Here is a 22688-nt window from a genome sequence, read left to right on the forward strand (position 1 = left end):
TCCCCTTCTTTACCTATTTTCATTCTTGCACTTTATTGCTTGACTTTTCTGGGTAGAAATCCTAACAAGACAATCAGAAGACCTGATGTTTTGTAATCCTTATCAGTGTTATTCATTGACAGCCACTTGGAAGGCGTTAGCCCAAAGAGTCCCTGCTTGATTACAACTGGTATGTGAAAACCAAACCAATAAAAGAGTGAAATCTGCTCCTACCATTACACATGCATACTTACATTACTAAAACTACAGAGTTGCCTTGTGTCTGCCAAAAACAATAAATCTATTAAGATAGGTGAAGAAATTGTGTTTTCAATTATAGACTTTTTCCGAGGAAGAAATTTGATGAAGACTTGGGTAACATGTTACCAAAGCATGTTAATTCTTCGTGGCAGGAAAGTGTCCTCTCGCAACCTGTCTCATCTGGGTGTGTTTTCACATTATCTTACTACACAGAATCTCAACAAATATACTTTCTTAATAGTGTAACACATAGCATTCATGTCAATGACCATAATTCACACAGTACATAACTTGTCAAGGAGTGCCTGGCAAAGCAATGGCCTAAGAAAGCTATGGTCTACATAATTTCAGGAATCTGCAAAGAATGCTTTTTTTCTTTTTTTGAAAGAAAAGAGCAAACATTCCTTTACACATTTGCTCTCGGGAATGCCTTCTTCCTCTGTAAGCCCGAGCCTGCACTGTCTGCTTATGCAGCTGTTCCTGTAAGAGGAATCAGAATGAGGGGCCATCACAGTGAATTCCTTCCTTGATGATGACCACGATCCAGGCATGAAGGTGGATTTGCTCTTGAATTCACCTCTCACACATTAGTAAACACCTAGGAGTATGGATGAACTGCAGACTTGGATCCTGCTCACGCTTATTTACAAATTACAAGGCATAAGACATATAGTTATATATATAGTTTACTTTTTGTAAGCAGTCTGGATTCATGCTTATTGAAGCCAGTAATTAGGCATTCCCCCCGAGCAGTAGAAAGCAAGGTCCCACATGACTGCACACGGTCCCCAGATCGAGTCGTACCCCTGCCTAAGGCTGGTGGGGGGCAGATAGCCTGCAGTCCTAGTTTGACATTAAAAACACCAATAAACTTAGTATCTAGATGACAGCAAACTTTCACTCACAGCATCAACATGTTATGATCATGATGTACAGAGCAGTCACTTTCAACTTTGTTAAATTAATAAAGCACGGTTTAAATACTGATCTTAAAAGGCCAATCCAAAAAAAAAAAAAGTGCTAACAAAATCAAATAAACTAGCAGCATACCTGTTGCATTTTTAGAAAAGACCAATTCTTGGGCCTTCATCTAGGCCCCCTCTTAAAGGCTGGGCTTATCTTTGTTTGATTTCCCCATAAATATATATATATATTTATTTATATTTATATTTATATATATATATAGTTTTTTCCCTCGAAAAAACATTCTTTATAAGCATGCTTAATAGTTTGGGTCAATTTACATCATACATGAGGGAGAGTGATTCTAACACTCCTTTAAAGTAGTTCTGTCTCTGCAACATAAATGCAAGCCTTCCAAAGACTGTTAAAGAGCTTAATCTCTGTTTTGCTAAAAAACAAAAAACCCTGCCCTCTTTAGGATCAAAAGAAATTTCAAAGTTCAGGAAGGAATGCCTAAGCATTAGGACATTTATTTCTAATGAGTGTGCTTGTTAATTTTTAAAGGGTAATTCTGCATGTTGCAAGTTATCCTGTGCCGTTTCCATCAAGCATCTGCAGTTTGTAATTACGTGATTATTTGAACGTTCATTGATTGACTGATGGTCTGACTACCTAGATCTAAGCTCCGCAAAGATAACAAGCATGACTCCTGATAATTGTACCCTAGATGCTTCCATGAGTCCCCAGTGTATATGGATAAATAGAAAACGCTTGGTTATTCAGTTGAATGAGTGAGTGAAAATCTTAAGTCCATTTGCAGAACCATGCCAAGTGATTTTCCACCCAGGAAGTGCCCTGACCTTCATTCTTAAACCCAAGTAAGAGGATTCATAGGTGCAAATGAATTTGTTTGGAATCTGAGGCAGCATGCAACAGATGCAAAGTCCATGCCATCCCCGTGAGTCAGCCCAAGGACAGGCTTATCACCAGAACAGTCCCAGAGTGACTGAGTGTCTTGAGTTCTAGCTGTTTTTATGTGGCTGCCTTTCATTCCCAGCCTCACATCACTCTTTCAGAAAAATTGAAGGATTGGCTGAGACCTTTGGCCCCTGTTAGGGTAATGCAGTGAGCCCATTAAGTTTTCATTACAGAGAAAAGACAAGGATCCTCTGAACCCCCAGTCACTGCTGCAGAGCTAAGGAGCAGGAGGGACTTGGAGCGAGGTGGCAGGGCAGGGGTTTCTGCATGAGAGACTCAAGTAGAATTTGTGTCACCTGCAAGGAGGCAGTAAGTATTGGTAGTGTAATACCCAGGCCCAGAATCAACAAAATGGCACATTTTGGAGGTGTATTTGATCGGGGATTTCCAATTGTGTTTTTGATTTTTAAGATGTTTGATTTTAAATATGACTTTTAAGATGCTGTTAAGATTTTTAAGCCTAGTTAGAGGGGGAAAAACCTCAAGGTCTAGGAACATGGATAAATTTACATTTCTATTCACTCTGTTAGATACTACTCAACTTGGCAGTAAAGACTTATTTACATTTCGAATTACACAATTTGAAATGTGACCCTCTTCATACACATACATAAATAAACACAAAAAAATGGCAGCCTACCCACAACGTGTTCCATTTGTCACATTCTGGTTCAGGGAGCTGTTGACCCATACTATAGTGTTATTCACACAGGCTTTTCCTGGAATTTGGAGTTCTTGTAATTCAGTGTCATAGTCGATGAAAACATCTGTCATTGTGCCAAAAATGAGTAGCACGCCGGGCTGGGCTATCCCGTGGATGCACGCGCATATGCTTCCCACACACATCAGCCAAATGTCACTCCATGAAGAAAACCGGAACTTGGAAAACAAAGAGTTCAGAGACCATCATGAGTGAAAAGCAGTCAGGAGCACCACTTCATTTTAGTTATTAGATTCTCTTCAATGTTTCTCAACACTAAATTCTGGGGGAAACTGAGCAATGGCATTCGCACCAACTACACTAAAATAAATCGGATATTCAGTATCTAAAAAATTAGACTCTTCAATTGTTAGATCATGTTTTTTCTTGCTTGACTTCTGAATTCTTCTCTCTGTGTCAGAGGTTGACTTGAACTTTTTTGCTACTTGTCCACAACCGTGGGGTTAAACCACCCCCATCACTCAATCCATTGCCAAGGGAGACATGCTATGTGGGCTTTTGGTATTGAAATAAATTGGCTCCTAAAACTGACACTGACAAAGGGAGACATTTGTACCTTGCAAAGTTGCCACCCTGTGCAAATTTGGACTAAACAGTCCTATTATAATATTTGTAAAGACTCCTTATAAGAATACATAATATAATTCTATACATTTTTATTTTGTTTAATTTTTTTATTGGAAATGCAGATCCACAGAGAGAAGGAAAGACAGAAAGATCTTCCTTCTGCTGATTCGCTCCCCAAACAGCTGCAATGGCCGGAACTGAGTTGATATGAAGTCTGGACCCCAGAGCCTCTTCCAGGTCTCTTACATGGGTGCAGGGTCCCAAGGTGTAAGGCCATTCTCCAACACTTTCCCAAGTCAAAAGCAGGAAGCTGGATGGGAAGTGGAGCATCCTGGACATAAACTGGTGCCCACATGGGATCCCAGTGGTTGCAAGGTGAAGATTTAGTCACTAAGCTACCACACTGGACCCAGATGTAATTTCTATAATGACCTTTTCCCTTACTTAAATGTTACTTATGGGGTTAAGTAGGCATTTAGTTTCACAGTTAACATGTTTATATCCTAATCCTGAGTTTTCAATATCCGCGTGTGGCTAGTTTCAAGCTAACACCAACTCTGCAAGGCAGCAGCGATGGCTCAAGTAACTCAATCAAGTAGCTCAAACAGGCCTGGATTGGAATCATGGCTCCAAGTTTTGGCTCTGCCCAACCTTTGTCATTGTTGGACATTTAGAGAATGAACCAGCAAATAGAATCTCCGTCTCTGTCTTTCTCTCTGTGTCAATGTGTGTGTATGTGTGTCTCAAATAGATGAAATACTTAAAATGATAATTATGTATTTAGTCATTATTTTCTATGTTTTTCTGATCTATTGGACAGGATTTGTGGTTTAAACAGTAATGTGATTCTAGCTTTTATTCAATGTGTTATCATATGGGTAAGCCTTATTACTGAAAAAGTGATTATTATAGTTTAAAATTTGCCAATATGACTAAAGATTTAGCACCTTCTCCATGGTCTGAACAATTCAAAATTCACAATTGTGAATTATAAAATCTATGTCATAAATTTGCACAATTTTATTACCAACTGAAAGAAGCCAACTCGAATGCCATCATTTTTCTTCTTATCTTTTGACCTGAGGAGGGAAGCAAAGACTTGAAGATCAGACATTCCAAAACAGTGAAAAATTCTCCCCAGATGGTACTTGCATTATTTCATTCTTCAGCATAAAGGAAAACCTTCAAATTCCATTTCAACCCCAGTACCTTAAAAATCCAGATTATAGCATAGCTGTATCTCATGTTCAGAAGAGATTCACTACAGTTTTTTTTTCTGAGAGCTATTAAGAATAAATAAAAAGTTGCCTATATTTCCAGTTGTTCCAACAAATAACTATCTGCCCTTAGCCAGATAGTTATTTTTGTGAGTGTGCCTGCTTTTCCTTGTGGACAAACTGAAGGGGGTTAAATAGTTTATTTTAGTTTATTATCATTATTATTATTTTCCATGATACGGTTTTATAGGTATAAGGACTCCTCCTTCCCTTAATAATATTAGAAAGCTTCCTTTTAGCCCTGAAAGTCTTGACAAACAGGTTAAGTAGTGCTGATATGAGAGAACATTTTTAAGAACACTCACATAACTCTCCTGCACTTAGACTTCCTTGCGTTGTTATTCATTTCATTTCCCATGAAGCTGTGCTGACTTCTCTTTATTCCCCCAGCTTGAAGGATCTGTATTTGCATGTGTCACCTATTCCATGGTTGGATAAACTATAGATCTGCCAGGAAGAGCTACATTTTTGACATATTTAACTGCACTGTCACTGTGACTGCCCATGCATTTTTGTCTTCATTTCCTTCCTCCTTGCATACCTATTTGTCAACCTCAATGGAGATCCTCAGTTCTTTAAATCCACCAGTTTCAAATAAGCCCTTTCAAAAGTTGGCTTCCTTCCCCATGTACACCAGACCCCATGGCCTGGCATTTGAACCACACTCTCACCATCACTCTAACCTTTTTCCCAGATCTATTCTTGGAAAGCCCATCTTTGCATCCATCCAGCTGTTTGTTAGTTTGGCCTTCCAGAGAAAGCTTCACCTCCATGTGAGACACATTGAGCTTTTACCACCAAGCTTCTCCTCCAAATCAGAATCGTATCCCGAGTCCTTACTCAGACATGGTCCATAGGTGCCAAAGCCTGGCCCTGCTAGCTCTGTGAATTTGTCTCCTCCTCCTTGCCAGTTTGCAACGCCCAGGTCTCCTATGCATGTTTGAATGTTCCCACCTTTGCATGTTGGTGCCCTGAATTCGCTTACTAGAAGGGTCTTTTTTCAGATCCCACTGCCCTCCTTCACTCCTTCCCTAAGAGATCACCATCTCAACAGAGCATTAAATAATTACAGTGGTAGTGGTCTTACCTCCCATGTCCCACTTCCTGGCTCCAATCCCATGCTTACTTTTCTTCTTAGAAAGAAATTGATAGATTATCATTATTTACTATATGTTTTCTCTTTTCTGGATTGCTTATTATACCTCCACTAAAATACCTTCTTAAAGGCCAGACAGTTTTGCCTATTTTGCTCCTTTATCTATTTGGCACCTTTAATAGTGCCTGACACCAAGAAGGCACTGAATTAACCTTCATCTAATAAATGAATGCATGCTCACCAGCTGAACCAACAAGGTTATAGTCTTGCCAGGTGATTTTCCCATTCTATATTCACCTTCTCTAAAAGCAAAACTTCACACTCAACTTCTGTAATCGTCCTTTCATCTACACCCATGCTCAGAGGCCCATGTTGACCTTCCATTCCTAGCCCAATACTAACCTGACTACTCCCACCGCCTCCCTCTGCCAGGAATTAGTGGAAATGTCTTAAATTCCTTTCTACCACCTCTATGTCAAGAACTTATCGGTGGTTTCCTATCTTCTAAATTAGACCCTATCAAATCCCGCTTCCAAAATGTGACTAGCTGAGTTTCGTTTTATTTGAGAATTTAAAATTTTCAGGCAAATATAAATATCTAAAAACTAAATTTTAGGTTGTTCTTATTTGCCAAAAGGAAAAAATTGGGTGTTTGAAGATGTCTTCCTGGTCCATGAACTCATCCTTGATGTTGTACGCTTTCTTTGCTCACTCAGGTCAGGGATCTGTGCTGCTCCTGGACATGCAGGGGAGAGCTGTAGACCTCATAAGAAATATTCCAGAAGGGCTCTTAAAACTATCTTGTTTTTACAAAGAAAAGGAATACATTACATATCATCTTACAGGAAGAGTATGTGCATGGAAATCTGCTTTGCTTTGTGCTTTTTAAAGAATACTATGAATTTATTCAGGAAAAAAATGCTATATTGTTAAAATGGTACTCACCTTGATTTCTTATCATTATTAGCTGTCAGGATGAAAACAATGCATAAAGCAGTTAATTAGACAAAATGTAACATAGTCATTAAAATTTTTTCTCTGGGAAAAATATTCATATAAGTTATTTTCATTCATGGAACATTACAAAATAATTTCTTTTTGGCTTTCATCTGCCTCTCCCACCTCACACACACTAATTCTGACACACACTCCCTATCTACATATTGTAGAAAATTTTAGGCTTAGGATTTCTTCTGTGATTACATTTCTAGACTTTCTTCCAGTATATAAAATATATTCATTGAAAATCAGCATTTCTAAGTTAGTTGAAAATTTATTTTTTAAAATAAATACTTATTGACTGGTTCCCCAGAATTGTCACAATTTACCCATTAAAATGCACTTCACAAATCAACAGGACAGTAGGATGTCGCTGACACTTTCACCAGTAAAAGCCACAGGATTAAAGCATCTCCCTGTTTTCTTAGGGCAGAGCAGATAGAGGGCCCTGGATGTCAAGTTGGGGTTTGGGGTTGTGGGTACAAACCAAGGGAAAGGTACCCTAAGATACTTTGTCATACCCTGGTTGCTCTGGAATTTTAATTTAAGTAAGAATTGGGAAACATTACCGGGAAGCTCCTTGAAATATCACTGCCTTGTTGTTCTTTTTTTCTTACCTCTGTTCGGACAAGAGTCAAAGAAAAAGACCACTTACATGATCCATCTGGCTCAAAAGCATGATTCTCCTCCCCAAATTTCTTCACACTACGAAGAATTACTGAGTCAGACATGGTCATTCCAGTCTGCAGCCGGCAGCACTACAAAACAAAATAATCAATGTAATCATTTTCTCTTCTCTAATCAAAATAGACAAATGTGGTTCAAGGAATATTCTTTGCTAATCAGTATTAGAGGAAAGCAGGTATCTAACTGTTTACTAATTTCATGATACAGCCTAATTATTAAGATAAACCTAAACTACTGAAGAAAGTAGTTGGTGGATGGATAGCTATTTCCACAAGCTATTTTAAACAAGTAAACACAAAAACCATGAAAATGGTCTATTGAATTGTAACTCTCTGTCTGTTGGCAAGTAGCACTCAAAGACTGCTAAGCAGACTTCTCTGCTCCTTTGTAAATACAGTGTCAAGGTAAAGTGCACCCAGCTAGGACCATGAGACCAGAGAAGCTACATTCTGCAAAGTGAAAGCATTACTAACAACACAAAAATGACTTAGGATTCAGGACATAGAATCCATATTTGACATAAAGTTCATGCTTCACTAACTTTTCAGAAACACAGTAACTGTGGCTAACTTTTTCAAGAAGATACAGTTAGATTCAATAAAGTCTTGGCCAATGGCTGGGATAGCTTGGAGTATTGCTGTGGGATAGGGAGTGACTAATGACAGATACAATAAATATACTTTTGGGAGTGACAAAAAGTTTCTAAACTTGGATTGTGGTAATGACTACACAACTCTGCTAATATACTTAAAAAAAAAAGTCATTGGATTACTTCTTTAAAGAATATGTTAGTTTTTCTACTTAAAAGAGTAATGAGAGATTCCATCCACTGGTTCTCTCCGAAGATGGCTACAGCAGTTAAGCCAAGCCAGAATCTAGGAACTCTATCCTGATTCCTTAAATGAGTGGCAGGGAGATTCAAGTACTTAGATCATTTTCTGCCACTTCCCCTAGCTCATCAGCAGGGAGCTGGAGCTGGAGCTGGAGCTGGAAGCAGTGCATTTGGGACCAAAACTGACACTCATATATACAATGCAAGGGTCGCAAACAATGGCTTAACCCAGTGTACCACAAAGCTGCTTGCATGAATTATAGGCAGTAAATAGGGGAACTTTATGACATACAATTTATACTTCCAACAGGCTATCCAAAATAAGACAAGTCATGTGATTAACTTCTAAGATTCAGATACAAAAGGCATAGTATAAAATCATAAAAGAATGAGTAAAAATTAACAGAAAAATATAAAACATTAGAGTAGACATTTAGATGTGATTAAGATGCCGGTGGCCCAAGTCAGAGTTCCAGTCTAATGATTCCTTACTCTGTTGCTAATTCCATCTTCCTGCTAATGCAGACTTGGGGGAGCAGCAGTGATGCTCAGATACAAGGGCTCCTGCCATCCACGTGAGAGTCCTGCATTGCATTCTTGGCTCCTAACTTTTGCCCCAATCCAGCTCTGACCTAGTCATTGCAGGCAAGTGATGCTTGAGTCAACAGATGAGAGCTAAACATAACTGACTCGTTCTAAAGAGCATATATTCTGAGAAAATGCTATTAAATAAGACATAAATAAACATGAATAAAACATATACATGTACATTTAGTAAAATTGCACATTAAAACTTTAAAATCTATTTTAAATGATTAATGATTACATCATTACAGAAATTAGAAAATGTTGAAAACACAATGCTGGGTCCAGCTCAGTAGCTAAATCCTTGCCTTGCAAATATGGGATTGTATAACCAGGTCTTGAACCAGTGCCTATAAAGGATGCTGGTGCCGCAGATGGAGTAGTTTGGTACACCACTGTGAGTATTTTTTAAATCACTGAATAAGGTGTTCAATATAATTCAATAGTTTGTGAAATACATATATAAGAAAAGCACTGTCAATTCCAGGAATGTAGTAATTATGAAAGGTTAAAAAAATGTTGGTCATTTTGATTGACTCAAGAGAAGTATTCAATGACAATCAACATCCATTTTTTGATTTCTGGAAATCTATAAAACTAGAAAAATCATTATTTGGCAACCCCAATGAATACATTTTGGTTTATGATCAACCATGAGTACTAAAATCATTCATTGAAATATTGGCAAGGACTGAATAACTTATAGCACAGAGTGTTTTGAACATATTGAGACAAGAGGCCTGTTATACAGAACTAATGAAAACATAAACTGATTGATTGAATGACTGTAATTTAGAAATATTTAGTAAGGCTGAGAATTTAATAGCACAGGTCCCAGAATAGCCTATTCTAGAAGGTCTCTAATAATTGTAAAATATTATTAACAGTGAATTGACATGGATGAATTTCAGCAAAAATACATTTAAAGGGATTAAGACAGCAAGTTTTAGAATGACACAATCTGATTCTAATTACATGAAAACTTTACATTCAAAGCAATGTTTATAATGGTTTTGAACATATAGATATGTAGTATATAATGTAGAGACTTGCTTGAAAATGCTTAAAGCTGAAGTAATGTTAGTTGGCTCAAAACTGGAAAATCAGGGCAGGAGCTCAGTGAAGCACTGTGCCGTGTCTGTACCTGAACAATTTTTATTCTTTTTTTTTTTAAAGATTATTTAATTTATTTGATAGAGTGGCAGAGAGATGGAGCCGGGTGAGGGAGAGTGCTCTTCCATCAGCTGGCTCACTCTCCAAATTGCTCTGATGGCGAGGGCTGGTCCAGTCAGAAGCCGGGATTCAGGAGCCTCTTCTAAGTCTCCCACCTGGATGCAGCATCCCAAACACTTGGGCCACTTTCCACTGCTTTCCCAGGTGTGTCAGTATGGAGCTGGAGCAGAAGCGGAACAGACACAAATCAAACCAGTGTCCATATGGGATGCTGGCCTTGCACATAGTGGCTTTATCCAATATTGCAACAATATCAAGCTCTATTTGCTTTTTAAGCACGTAGTGTTTACTATTCTTATTATTTGGGAGACAAACAAACAGAGACAAAGAGCTCCACCACCATCAGTTTACTCCCTTGCCAAATTCCTGCCAACAACTGGACCAGGGTTGGGCTGAGGGCTCCATCCAGGTTTCCTGCACAGATGGCAGAAGCCTAAACATTTGAAGCATCCCTGTAGCCTCCCAAGGTGTGCATTAGTAGGAAGCTGGAACAGATAGGGAAGTCAAAACCAGACTCTCCTATATCAGAGGCAAATGGCTATTCCAAAATGGGGTTCATCTTGTTAATTCGGTGTTCATTGCAATTTTTCCTTTCTCTATGATTTATAAATCTTCCATAATAAAATCTTAAAATTTTCACAAAGGCTGGTGAGATAGTTTTTAATAATAATAATAATAAACTTGTAGCACCTGGTGCGATAGCCTAGTGGCTAAAGTACTTGCCCGGCGTGCACCAGGATCCCATATGGGTGCTAGTTCGTATCCTGGCTGCTCCACTTCCCATCCAGCTCCCTGCTTGTGGCTTGGGAAAGCAGAAGATAACCCAAAGCCTTATGACCCTGTACCCTATGGGAGACCCAGAAGTAGCTCCTAGCTCCTGGCTTTTGGGTTTGTATCAGCTCAGCCCCAGCCCTTGTGGCCACTTGCAGAGTGAACAAATAGATAGAAGATCTTTGTGTCTCCTTCTCTCTTTAAAAACCTTGTAGCAGTTTAAGATTTATAGGGAAATTCTGTATATGGTAAAGATTCCACATACCCTAAACCCTATTACTAACACCTTATACCAATATGATACATTTGTTGCAATTAATGAACAAATATTGATAACACTGTTACAAGCAAAAGTGTATCATTTCTTCAAATTCTATTAGCTCTCATCTGAGTCCTTTTACTGTTCCAGATTTCAATTAGGCAGCTAAATTCATGACATTAAATCATCATGTCTCCTGAAGCAACTTTGGCTGTGACAGCTGACCCACTGACTATTCTCTTTGTCTTAGATGGGGTTTTGAGCAGTTCTGATCACGAAGTTGTAGAATGTGCCTTGACTAGAATTGGTGCCCTGACCGATGTTTTCCCACAAGCTACTCGAGGTTAGTACTCAGTGTGAAAGATCACAGAGGCAAATTGTTCTCAGACCATGTCGAGGATACATGCCGTCAACATGAAATGTCAAAAATAACTACAAAAATAAACCAGACACTGAGAAACAGAACAAGGAACACTCATTAACGAGTTTGTGAAGTTAGCAGAAAATGTGTCCAACATAGCTGAATTGCAGTTGAAGATTATAATATTTGCCGGTTGTATCATGCTTGAAGCCTTGGCCAAAAACATTTTGTTTTTTGTTTTGTTTTTCAAAAAGCAAGAAACTTTCTGAGGATGATAAACCAAAATAGTGTTTAGCTATGGCTGTGATATTATATTTTCTAGCTTCAAAACAAGATATCTATTGCTACCTTTGAGTCTCCAGTTGGACATTGGTGTCAGGAAAGCGCCATCACCCACTCCTCCAGAAGGGAGCATGAGCAGGGAGCTGGAATAGGAGCAGTCCCTATGGTGGGACACATCTGTTACCTTTTTGTTTTCAGTTCTGATTTCTTCCCCTCTCAAGTCAGAGAGTGACATTCATGGCAGGAAAATGCCCTGGCAGAGCTGGTATAAGAATGAAATGAGACTGTGTCTACAATGATTGAGACAGTCAGCAGCTACAGTTCTCCTGGTTCCCTTTTGCCCTTCAGACTCACAGATCAAGCTGCCTCTCTCCCTTTGCTTTTGGGGATCATTCACAACCAACTACACTCTAAAAAGCCCACTGGAGTGTGGAATCCACAAATGGAACTTCTGCTTTCTCTCCATGTCTCTTCAGGCACTCCATATGTAAGGTTTCATTCACTCAAGCTTTGCTTCTTTCTGAATGTTCTTACAAATAATTATGTCACTAGTTAAAAAGTTGGATTCTGATGGACAAAAATTCACGTGAAGCATGGTATTCAACATCCACAACACGGCCAAAGGCAACAGTGCTGTGGACTTACTGCTCTTGGAAACAAGGGAAAACACCCATGTGGTCCATGCGGTATCTCAGTAGGAGGGTGATAGAAAGACCCTGTTATTGGACCTGACTCCCATTAGGTAATTTGGGGGAAAGTCCAAGGAAGTGAGAATTTGCTCTAGATTGGATGTTGTCAGAGAACCAGGGCAAATCCATAACTGGGTAAACAAACAGCAGTCATTGGCATATGACATTTGTGGTTGCACAGTGATCTTAACTTTGTCTGTACTTAGACAAAATTACAAAGTAGCCCAATGCTATGTCATTCAATTATGGTCTCAGAATAACTTTGACTCAGTATTCTGTAAGATTCCTCTATCTAATAGGAAATAAGAACACCACAGAATTGTGCTACCAGACCAAACACAGATTTTAAGAGGCTGTTCTTTTTTTTTTTTTTTTCATTCTCAGGGTCAGATGGCTTGTTCAATTTCATTTTAACTTGTAGACTTCAATTTGGTTTTCATACCAAGAAGCTAAACTTCAAAAAGTGTATGCTTTCCAGAGTAAGGGCTATACTTAGTGAATAACTCAATAAGAAACAGAAGTGATTCCCTGACCCCTGAACAGCTCAGCATCCGCAGGGAGGCCTTTCCAAGGCCATTTTGTTGACAATGTTAATTACTCACACACACACAAAATCACCAGGAGTTTTATAAGTTTATGGAAGGGCAATAAAAAGCCAAAATTACTAGAAAGAATAAACAAACGCCTTGCTTGTTTTTTTTTTTTCTTTCTTTCTAGACCAAGTAATGTTTTCAGAACAGGAGGTTAGATGAACTTTCATATCATTATAAATGTAGAATGAAGTTCATCTGTCATTAGTCATTGTTCCCTCCCACTAGCTAATCCCTTGCTCTTAGATGAGATCCTAGGAAATTCACAGAGTAGTTGTTGGTAAACATCTCTGTTTAGCTCTGAAACTCCATAAACAACATGAGAAATTAATTTGCAGTGAGAAAAACATTTGTTTTAGAAGATTTCCTCCATTCTTAGTATATTTTATGATCTATGATTAGAGTGTTTTGTCATATTTTCCCCCATTAACACAGGCAAATGTGATATCATATGTATTTTATTAGCACCTAAATAAACTTATTGTGTTTCATACGCTGCAGGAAGCTTAAATCAAATTTCTTGACAATTTACATCAAAAATAAGAGGACTCATAGCTGAAAATGAGGTTCAATATCATTTGCTTTTTGTTATTCAATCATTTTGGCTTCCATATAATGTCCTTCTGGAACAGATTAAGAACTTCAGGGTCTTTCAGAAAAAATCTGTCTTCCAAGAAACTTAAGAAAACCGAGGAATGTAAAAGAATTTGAAGTCACTAAGCATTTGCACAGATTTAACTCTAACATGGAGGGGGGGGGGGGCAAAAAAATCCTAATTGCTTAATGCCAAAACAAATGTCCTTCTCAACTGAGTGGCACGTGGTCTCTAACCTGCTCATCATATGCCTCTCTGTTGACCTATCCAAGGTTGAAGTTTTCTTTTGATAAAATGTGTAATCTTATCTACACAGAAACACACACTAGAGGGTAATCTCCTAAGCTAGACATAGCAAAGGTTTTAACCTCAGAGCATTAAATACCACTGCTGGGAAGGAGAGGGAAAAGGTATGCAGCAGTATCTGAGTGGATCATGTAAAAGAATCTGGGACATGGATAGACTGTAGAAAGGCGACTTGTGTGAGCAGTACTGTAGTGATGTTTGAGACAGGAAAAAAAAATGAAAGACACACAGGGTCCTACAAAAAGTGCTGAGTACAATCAAAGGTACTGAGAATGTAAAATGTCAGTGTTAACCACCAACTATCACACCAAAGCTGCAAAGTACCAAACCATGAATAGTCTGGACTTCACTAAAGGCTGGGGTCAACTTCAACAACTGGCTACTGATATTGCAAAAGAATTGGGACTTCATGATTATTCATGCTAAAGAAATTGCACTTTCACAAAGCCAAGTGAATTTTTTTAAATGAGCTCACTGACATTTTTATTTTGAATGGATTTTTTAACTTATTCACTCATTTGCAGCAAAGACTCACATTCTCTACACCACCCAATGCAGCACACACAGCCCTACTTGAAAGACGGATGGGAAAAATGGAAATTCCATAAATAAAACAAGAATTGGTACTATTGTAAATAATATTACAAAACCATTAATGCATCATGCAAGTTTCTATTGTAATATTGTTTACTGCATGACAAGTACCTAGCCTTTACTAAATCAGAAATACAATTATCCACAAGATGAAACTTTAAAGGAATAGTCCAAAAATTAAACAAGCAAGTATAAGCTATTTACCTGTGAATGTAGACTTAAAGAAGCCAGAAAGTAATAACAGATTTCCTGTTGGAAAGCCAAAGGGTTCCACAACCTTTTCCAACTTCAGTTTTCATCATTGTAAAGCACTGAACAGGAGTCAAACTTTTTCAAGAACATTACTATTTGCTCACAGGTCAATGCCCCAGAAGCCAAACTGAGTACAGTGCAGTGACACATGAGGAAAAGTCGAACTTACTCTAAGCGATACCCCCAAACCAGAGACCACTCTGGAAACCCTTTGAGCTTGTCAACAGGTTTCAGAAAGTGCTGACTGATCCTCTAGAATGAGCGAGAATGTGGGAGGCCACAAAGATGCTGCAATTCCACTCATGTGCAACCCGTCTACATCCTTATTTGTGAAAGGTTACTTAAAAATGCCATAAGACAATAAATACCTTTGAATTTTCTCCTTCAATGTAAAGGATGACCCATGGAAAATCTGTCAGTTGGAGGTCCTTTATGCTCAGTACAAGCCCCAGGGTTCTGTGGCAACAGATAACCTGAAAAACACCTGAGACAGCCTTTTGTTGAAAGCTCTGCGAGCAGAGGTAACCCTTGCACCTTGGTCTGAACAATCAATAACTTTAGGCTCTGCCCATCAGATGAAGCTCTGTGTCATTAAAAATTAATGATTTTAAGGGCTTAAATTAATGGACACATCCAATAAACACACAGAGCTGCTTACGTGGTACTGTGTTGTCCAAATCTCTTCCTCACCTTTCCTAGTGTTAATCTTTCTACTTTTTCTCTAAATGCCTTTAATTTTTATATCCCTCTTCTTCGAGGGGCAAACCCAGTCCTCAATGCACCTCACTGTGATCCTACATGTTACATATTAGCAGCCGATGTTTGTTCAAGTCCTTGTTGAACATTGGCCCAGCTGAAGACTTCTATGTGTTTCATGTTATTTGGACTTCTCAATAAGCCTAGGGTTTAGGTGTACTGATTATCATTCTGACTTTGTGGTTGAGGAAACCAAAGTAAATACAGGTTAAATGATCTACCCAAGGTTTTGCAACTGGTAGTAATGGAGTTGATGGACACTCTACAGTTGCTTTCTAATGGGCCAGTGCTTTTTGCAAAGAACAAATTAAACCATCAAATGAAATGTTCTCAATTTTGAGTTTCAATTCTGTAAACTTTTCTTGAAAACTTAGTATCTAATGCTATTTGTCTCTATTGATATCTATATAAAAACTTGTGTATGACTTAGCCTCAATTTTGTGTAATATTACATGTATATGTTAAATATGGCATTATGTGAAGGCCAGCTGAGAAAAGTGAGATATCTAGGCATTCCCAGGTTTGAAAAGCTTGTGAGTACACTGATTTCTAAGACAAGGCAAATGTAACAATACTGGATTTGACATCAGTATGGACTCAAGTAAAAGAACTTTACTTCACACAAATAAAAGGCTGTAGCATCGCTATAGGGTTGTAGCTATGCTAGTGCTAAGATTCCCTATATATTTCCACTGCCTTTTCTGAAGTAAACAACAAAAGGGTAAAAATAGTTAAGAGAAAAATAATATATGCAGGACCAGAGCTAAACAACTCATAGGCCCTTAGTCCTGGACTCTCCCCTTGGCATGGCACATGGACCAAGAGGAGGAGAAAAGGCTAGAGTTTTAGAGCTGGAAGAAAAAAAAATCACTGATATTTCATCAAACCACATCAGTTCCATCCATTCACAGAGTTCTCTGTGGCAACCACTTGGCTTCTCCTATCTGGCCCATAGATAGTTTGGGCAATGTAAATCCCAAAGTCAGCACTTCTAACTTGTTGCAGCAATGTGTAACTCTTACGGTTCCCAAATATTGCTGTGGTCCCTACAGCCGTTCAATGAAAACACCAAATAGTCTGAGAGGCTGCTATATGTCAAACGATGTTCTCATTTCTGAGATATGGAAATAAATAAAACAGAGTAGAAATCCTGCCCTCAGCAATCTTACATTTTCATCAGGGTGGAAAGGGAAGTGAAAGGTACACAACCAAGAAACACATAAAACATATGTCAGATGGTGGTAAATAACATGGGGAAAGCATTGTAAGAAAGGGATATGATAGGAAATATGTGTGTATGTGTGAGAGAGAGAGTGCGAGAGAGCATGTATATGAGTAGGGGGTGCTGCCATTTTAAATCCAGTGGTAGAAGAAAGGCACAGAAAGAATGAACTAGAGAAGGTGAAGGGCAGATACATGGATATCTGTATTAACAAAAATTGCAGAGCCCGACATGGCAGCCTAGTGGCTAAAGTCCTCACCTTGAATGTGCCAGGATCCCATATGTGCACCAGTTCTAATACCAGCAGCCTCACTTCCCAGTTCCCTGTTTGTGGCCTGGGAAAGCAGTCAAGGACGGCCCAAAGCCTTGGGACCCTGCACCTGCATGGGAAACCTGGAGGAGGCTCCTGGCTCCTGACTTCGGTTCGGCACAGCTCCAGCCATTGAGACTACTTGGGGAGTAAATCAATGGATGGAAGATCTTCCTCTCTGTCTCTCCTCCATCTCTGTATATCTGACTTTCCAATAAAAATAAAGTTTAAAAATCTTTTTAAAAATTGCAAAATCCTAGGGCAGGAGGACACCTGCTGTGGGTAAGGAACAGGAAGTCAATGTGGCTGGAGCAGAGCTACTGAGTTTCAGTAACTCACAGGGGAGTCATTCTCAAAGTGTGATTCCTGGACCAGTAGCAACAACATTGCCCATCAGAAACATATGTCCTTGGGTCTTGAATTGGCGTTCAACAAGCTGAAGCTTGAGAACCATTAATACAGAGCCTTGCAGGTCATTGTAGAGAAGTTTGATCATGTTTCAAAATTACAGCAAAAATGCCTCAGGAAGGAACCCCAATCATGAAGACAGAATTTAGCCAGCATTTGTTTTAAAAATCATATTAGGGCCCGGCATGGTGGCGCAGTGGTTAAGGTCCCTTAGGATCCCATATGGGTGCCAGTTCTCCCGGCAGCTCCGCTTCCCTTCCAGCTCCCTGCCTGTGGACCGGGAAGGCAGTCGAGGACCGCCCAAAGCTTTGGGACCCTGTACCCGTGTGGGAGACCCGGAAGAGGCTCCTGGCTTTGGATCGGCATAGCATCGACTGTTGCGTTCACTTGGGGAGTGAATCATCGGATAGAAGATCTTCCTCTCTGTCTCTCCTCTCTGTATATCCGCCTTTGCAATAAAAAATAATAAAAATAAATCTTTAAAAAAATCATATTAAGGGTCCTCTGGAATTCGAAAACAAACAAAGGAAGTCATCATTGCTGCGCCCTTGAGTCATTCAAAAGCAAATTACTTAACAGCAACAACTTGGGAAGATAACAAAGGGACAGCAAAGCTTAACACATAAAGCAAACAAGAATAAAACCAAACGGAACATCAAATGTCATAACATTTGGCATGGGTCTTAAGTGTTAGAAAAGACAATCTAGCTTGGGCAGAAGTTGCTATGGATAGAAAAACTGACAAGCCAGTGTGAATCAGCTATCATTAAGAAATTGGCTAGATTTTTATGGCACAGAGACTAACAAAGAGAAAAACTGTCTATGTTAGAGCTTCCTTGGGCAGTTTTGTGTATGTGTGTGTTTTTTAGGTATAAAAAAAGTCCCATGGTTTCTGTAGTTTAATTTACAGCAGATAAATTTACAGGGATGCAAAATGGTACAAGCTTGTGGGGTCATGAAGAATTGTCTTCACCTAGTCTTCACCTACTCATTTTCTATGTGACTTACTGGGCCCAGCGGCGTGGCTTAGCAGCTAAAGTCCTTGCCTTGAACACACCCAGGAACCCTTATGGGCGCCGGTTCTAATCCCGGCAGCTCCACTTCCCATCCAGCTCCCTGCTTGTGGCCTGGGAAAGCAGTCAAGGACGGCCCAAAGCCTTGGGACCCTGCACCCACGTGGGATACCTGGAAGAAGTTCCTGGTTCCTGGCTTCAGATTGGCTCAGCTCTATGTGACTTAGGCTGTTTGCTTTTTATTTCTCCCTTGTGTTAAATCCAATGGGCATTAAGTAAGGGGAGGTTGGCCTTGTAGGGGGAAGATGCTCTTTCCACAGAGTTGTTCAGGGACTCAGTCTGAACATGGAGAATCTTCAGTCATGTGGTTTGCAAGTTCTCCTTGGATACTGACATCTAGCCACCCAACAGAAAAGCAGAAAATATGCAGTGTGGTGTGTGGACAATTTCCATGTGTCAAACCTGCAAGTGGCATCCACATCCACTTTTCCACCCAGATTCAGTTATCTAGGACTTTACCACAGGGCAATGCTTAACTGTAAGAGAGACAAGAAGATAAAATCTGCTGGTGTGTGGCAGCTTGGCTACAGCTGGTCGATTTCAAGAGGGAGGCTTTGGAATTGCGGATATCTGAGTTCACTATTTGACTTTGTCCTCCATCACACTTAGTTTTCTTCTTCTTGAAAACAGGATTGGAAACACAACTGCACAGCATGGTGAAGTCTGACTGAATGTCCAGGTGCTGCAGATTCTAAGGTAAATATGCCATGGGTGGGAAAGTGCTTTGAGTATGAGGGCAGAGAAGCTTGGTTCCCCAGCATGAGTCATATGTACCACCAACCAGTTAACCTGACTCCCAACAATGACGCTCTAATTAGCAAATTTTAATTTTGATTCTATCTTCATGGTTTGAGAATGTTTACTCTAAACCTGACATCCCCAGGCCCACGATTAGACTCTCCTGAATCCTAATCTACCAATGTGAATCTGGCTGGCTTTGCCCTGCAAAATACACATGTTGAAGACTTTGAAGCAAATAGCCAAGAGGTTTCCATGATGCTGGCTAAAGTAGCAGTCCTGAAGGAGAAGTCTGACTTAGTAAGTCAGTGATATGCAAAAATTTCCCCTGTAGGTCTTCAGGGATAATTGCCTGTCAATATATTATGGCAGCACTGTGAATCAATAAGCCACGTAGTTTCTAGCTCTTTCACTTTCTTTAGTTCTCTCCCCCAAATTGGCACTTACGTAAATCTTGCATATTTTATACCCACCAAATTTAATATACTTCTTAGTTTGTTACATAGATATATAAAAAAAGACTGAAAGATGTACATGAAAACATAAAGTGATCATCTTTAAGTTATAAAAAAAAAGTGGATGATTTAATTTGCTTCTTTGTGTTTTTTTAACATCTAAATTATATTCAATGAACTATTTTTTGTAATACAAGTTGGAAACTATAAATAATAGTATGGCAAAAGATAGTCTGTAGGATGCTTAGTGAAATTTATTTTTTACTAGAGTAATTTTTTAAATGTGTGTGTGTGTGTGTGTGTGTGTGTGTGTGTGTGTGTGTGTGGCACAGTGAGATAGGCCAAAGCTTGCTACAGTAACATCCCATCTGAACATTGATTTGAGTCGTGACTTACTGCACTTCTAACCCAGGACCCTAATAACATTCCTAGGAAAGCAACAGCAGATGGCCCAATAGGCACTTGAATGGAGTTTTTGGCTCCTGGTTCCAGCATAGCCCAGCCCATTTGGGGAGTAAACACAATCTAAGCATGCTATTATTTTAAATTATCTAAAGGAAATACGCTGATCTTCACAGCCACATATTACCTTCAGAACTGAGTCTTTATTAAAAAGTTTTCCCACTCTTCTGAGGAAAATCAGCACAAATACATTGACTTCACTCATGAGCAAACTTTGCAAGTGTAGTGGTTCCTGTCCTTTGCCAAAAGCTCAGTTTTTTTGTGTATAGAGCCACAAAAATTAAGAAGGAACACCAATAACCACAGAGGGAACAGATACAGGCGAAACAAACAAACAAACAAAAAATTAGAATTCTGCTACAGGATAACAGGCATTAAGCTGTGGTGGCCTACAGAGCTGAGTTGTACCTGAGCAGTCACTGGAGTGAACTAAATTGCCTAAGACTTTGAATGAGTCGGGCGTTGGTGTGTTGGCTCTACCCTGGATACCTCCCTTCTTAAAGTGATGCATCAGTCTTGGAAACTATATATTTGTTGATGTGGAAAAGGAGATAGTAAGCACTGGATGCTTGTTTACAGTCAAGTTTAGATCACAGTGATTTATGCCAAGTGGTTAATAAACAAGGCATGGGTGGTATCTACTACCTGTTAGCTTAAAGCAAGCCAATTCATACATAACACAGCATATGTTGTTAACAAGAAGCCAGTTTTACAAATTAGTTAAATATGTGCTTGGACAGGAACCAAGTATTTTACAAAATTACAATCCAGTTCTCCTTCTATAAGCTTTCCACATAGGCAGATACTGGTAACCCAAGGGGAAAGGAATAAAGTCTGAAACATTTACTTTTTAAAAAATTAACATTTTTATCATGGTGATGCAAATGGCTGTCAGAGCCTCCCAGCTCTACCCTAACTAATGTAGCAATCTCTAAAAATATCAGGAACCTTAGACTGTGAGACAGTTCTAAAGCTATGAGCTATATATAGATGTCATTCACTGATTCACTGCTTCTCACTGACCTTATCTAGGTAAACATTTGAAACAGTCAAAGTTTAAAATAATAATCATTAAAAGCAATTTATTGTGGGACCCTTTGTATTAAACAACAAAGTTCAAACTGAGGTAGGACCAAAATACAAGTCATGCAGCCCAGTTTCACCCTCGTATGACTCTGATGGCAATGTTGAGAGACTGCCATAACAGTAGGGTCTGTATCCCACAGCAGTGCAAAGGGGCTCGGCAGATCACATGTTGGAGTCCAGTCTGATACTCCAGGATGCAATCAGGCAGCCTGTATCTTTAGATCACAGTCCCTCTCTTTGGTGAGAAATTTGTGGGACAGTTGCCTATATTCACATGAATTCATTTCAACTCCTTGCTTGTGAGCTACAGGCATTTGCTAATGATAGTCAGTGTCTCTCGCCCTTCTTGACTTGCATTTGCCTTTAAATAAAATGTATGTGTACAGTAAAATTATGCTTCAACACTATAAACTGCTAAATACTAAAATGAAAATAGACACGAGACACATGAATAGTACCCTATCACCATTTTAAGGTGTATAGCAGCCAGTTGTGTATATACTAAAATTGAAATGTCAATGAAGTAATCACAGGATCTGGTTAAGAACTTGCATTTTCTAATATATTGGTTACTCAATACCATGTCAATTAACTCCGTAATGTAAACCGTTGTTGATGTTATGTTGTGGCTTTTAATTGGTCGGGATGATATTCTGCCAGCTCTGCCTTCAGACCAGAGATGGTCTCCCCAAGAAACTGTTGAATTTATCTGGACAATAAGATGCTGGACACTATGCAAAATACATGCTTGCAATGAAAGACTCTTGACTCGATTCGAACTGTAATACTGCAACAAGGTGGAGCAATCCACCATGGGAGGAGGGTACGGGGAGGGGTTGGGGGAATCCCAGACCCTATGAAACTGTCATAAAATGAAATGTAATAAAAAAAAAAGTATATGTAGATAGGGCATGGTGTGGTAGCCTAGTGGCTAAAGTCCTCACTCATATGGGCGTCATTTCTAACCCAGCAGCCCTGTTTCCCATCCTGCTCTCTGCATGTGGCTTAGGAAAGCAGTCAAGGAGAGCCCAAAGCCTTGGGATCCTGCACCTGCATGGGAGACCTGGAAGAAGTTCCTGGCTCCTGGCTTCAGAGCAGCTCTTGACCTTGTGGTCACTTGGGGATTGAATCATCAGATGGAAGATCTTCCTTTCTGTCTCTCCTCCTCTGTATATCTGCCTTTGAATAAAAAAAAAATAATAAATCTTTTAAAAAAGTATATGTAGGTATAGAAAATACTCCATGCAGAAGCAACACTTACAATGTTCTAAGTCTAAAACATATCAGTCAAGTCAAATCTCAGAGAATTACAGCTGTCTGCTACTTTGTTACATGATGTTTACTACACAGTGCTTGCCAAT

The 22688-nt window shown here is 39.3% G+C and overlaps 1 protein-coding gene across 1 annotated transcript in view; it reads right to left on the bottom strand.

Moving 5' to 3' along the window:
• The window catches only part of ABCB11 (ATP binding cassette subfamily B member 11), a 71742-nt gene extending 56383 nt beyond the window's left edge, over window positions 1–15359 (bottom strand). The window contains exons 1-5 of the mRNA XM_040972085.1: window positions 15186–15359; window positions 7437–7539; window positions 6728–6749; window positions 4437–4488; window positions 2762–3000 (exon numbers count right to left, since the gene is read on the bottom strand). Of these exons, the coding sequence (XP_040828019.1) occupies window positions 2762–3000; window positions 4437–4488; window positions 6728–6749; window positions 7437–7518 (395 nt within the window). The 5' untranslated portion in view covers window positions 7519–7539; window positions 15186–15359. The remainder of the gene's footprint in view (window positions 1–2761; window positions 3001–4436; window positions 4489–6727; window positions 6750–7436; window positions 7540–15185) is intronic.
• Between the last annotated feature and the right edge of the window lie 7329 nt (window positions 15360–22688).

Source organism: Ochotona curzoniae, unplaced genomic scaffold, assembly GCF_017591425.1.
Source record: "Ochotona curzoniae isolate NIBS_2020 unplaced genomic scaffold, NIBS_Ocur_1.0 contig_2210, whole genome shotgun sequence".
Classification (NCBI taxonomy): domain Eukaryota; kingdom Metazoa; phylum Chordata; class Mammalia; order Lagomorpha; family Ochotonidae; genus Ochotona; species Ochotona curzoniae.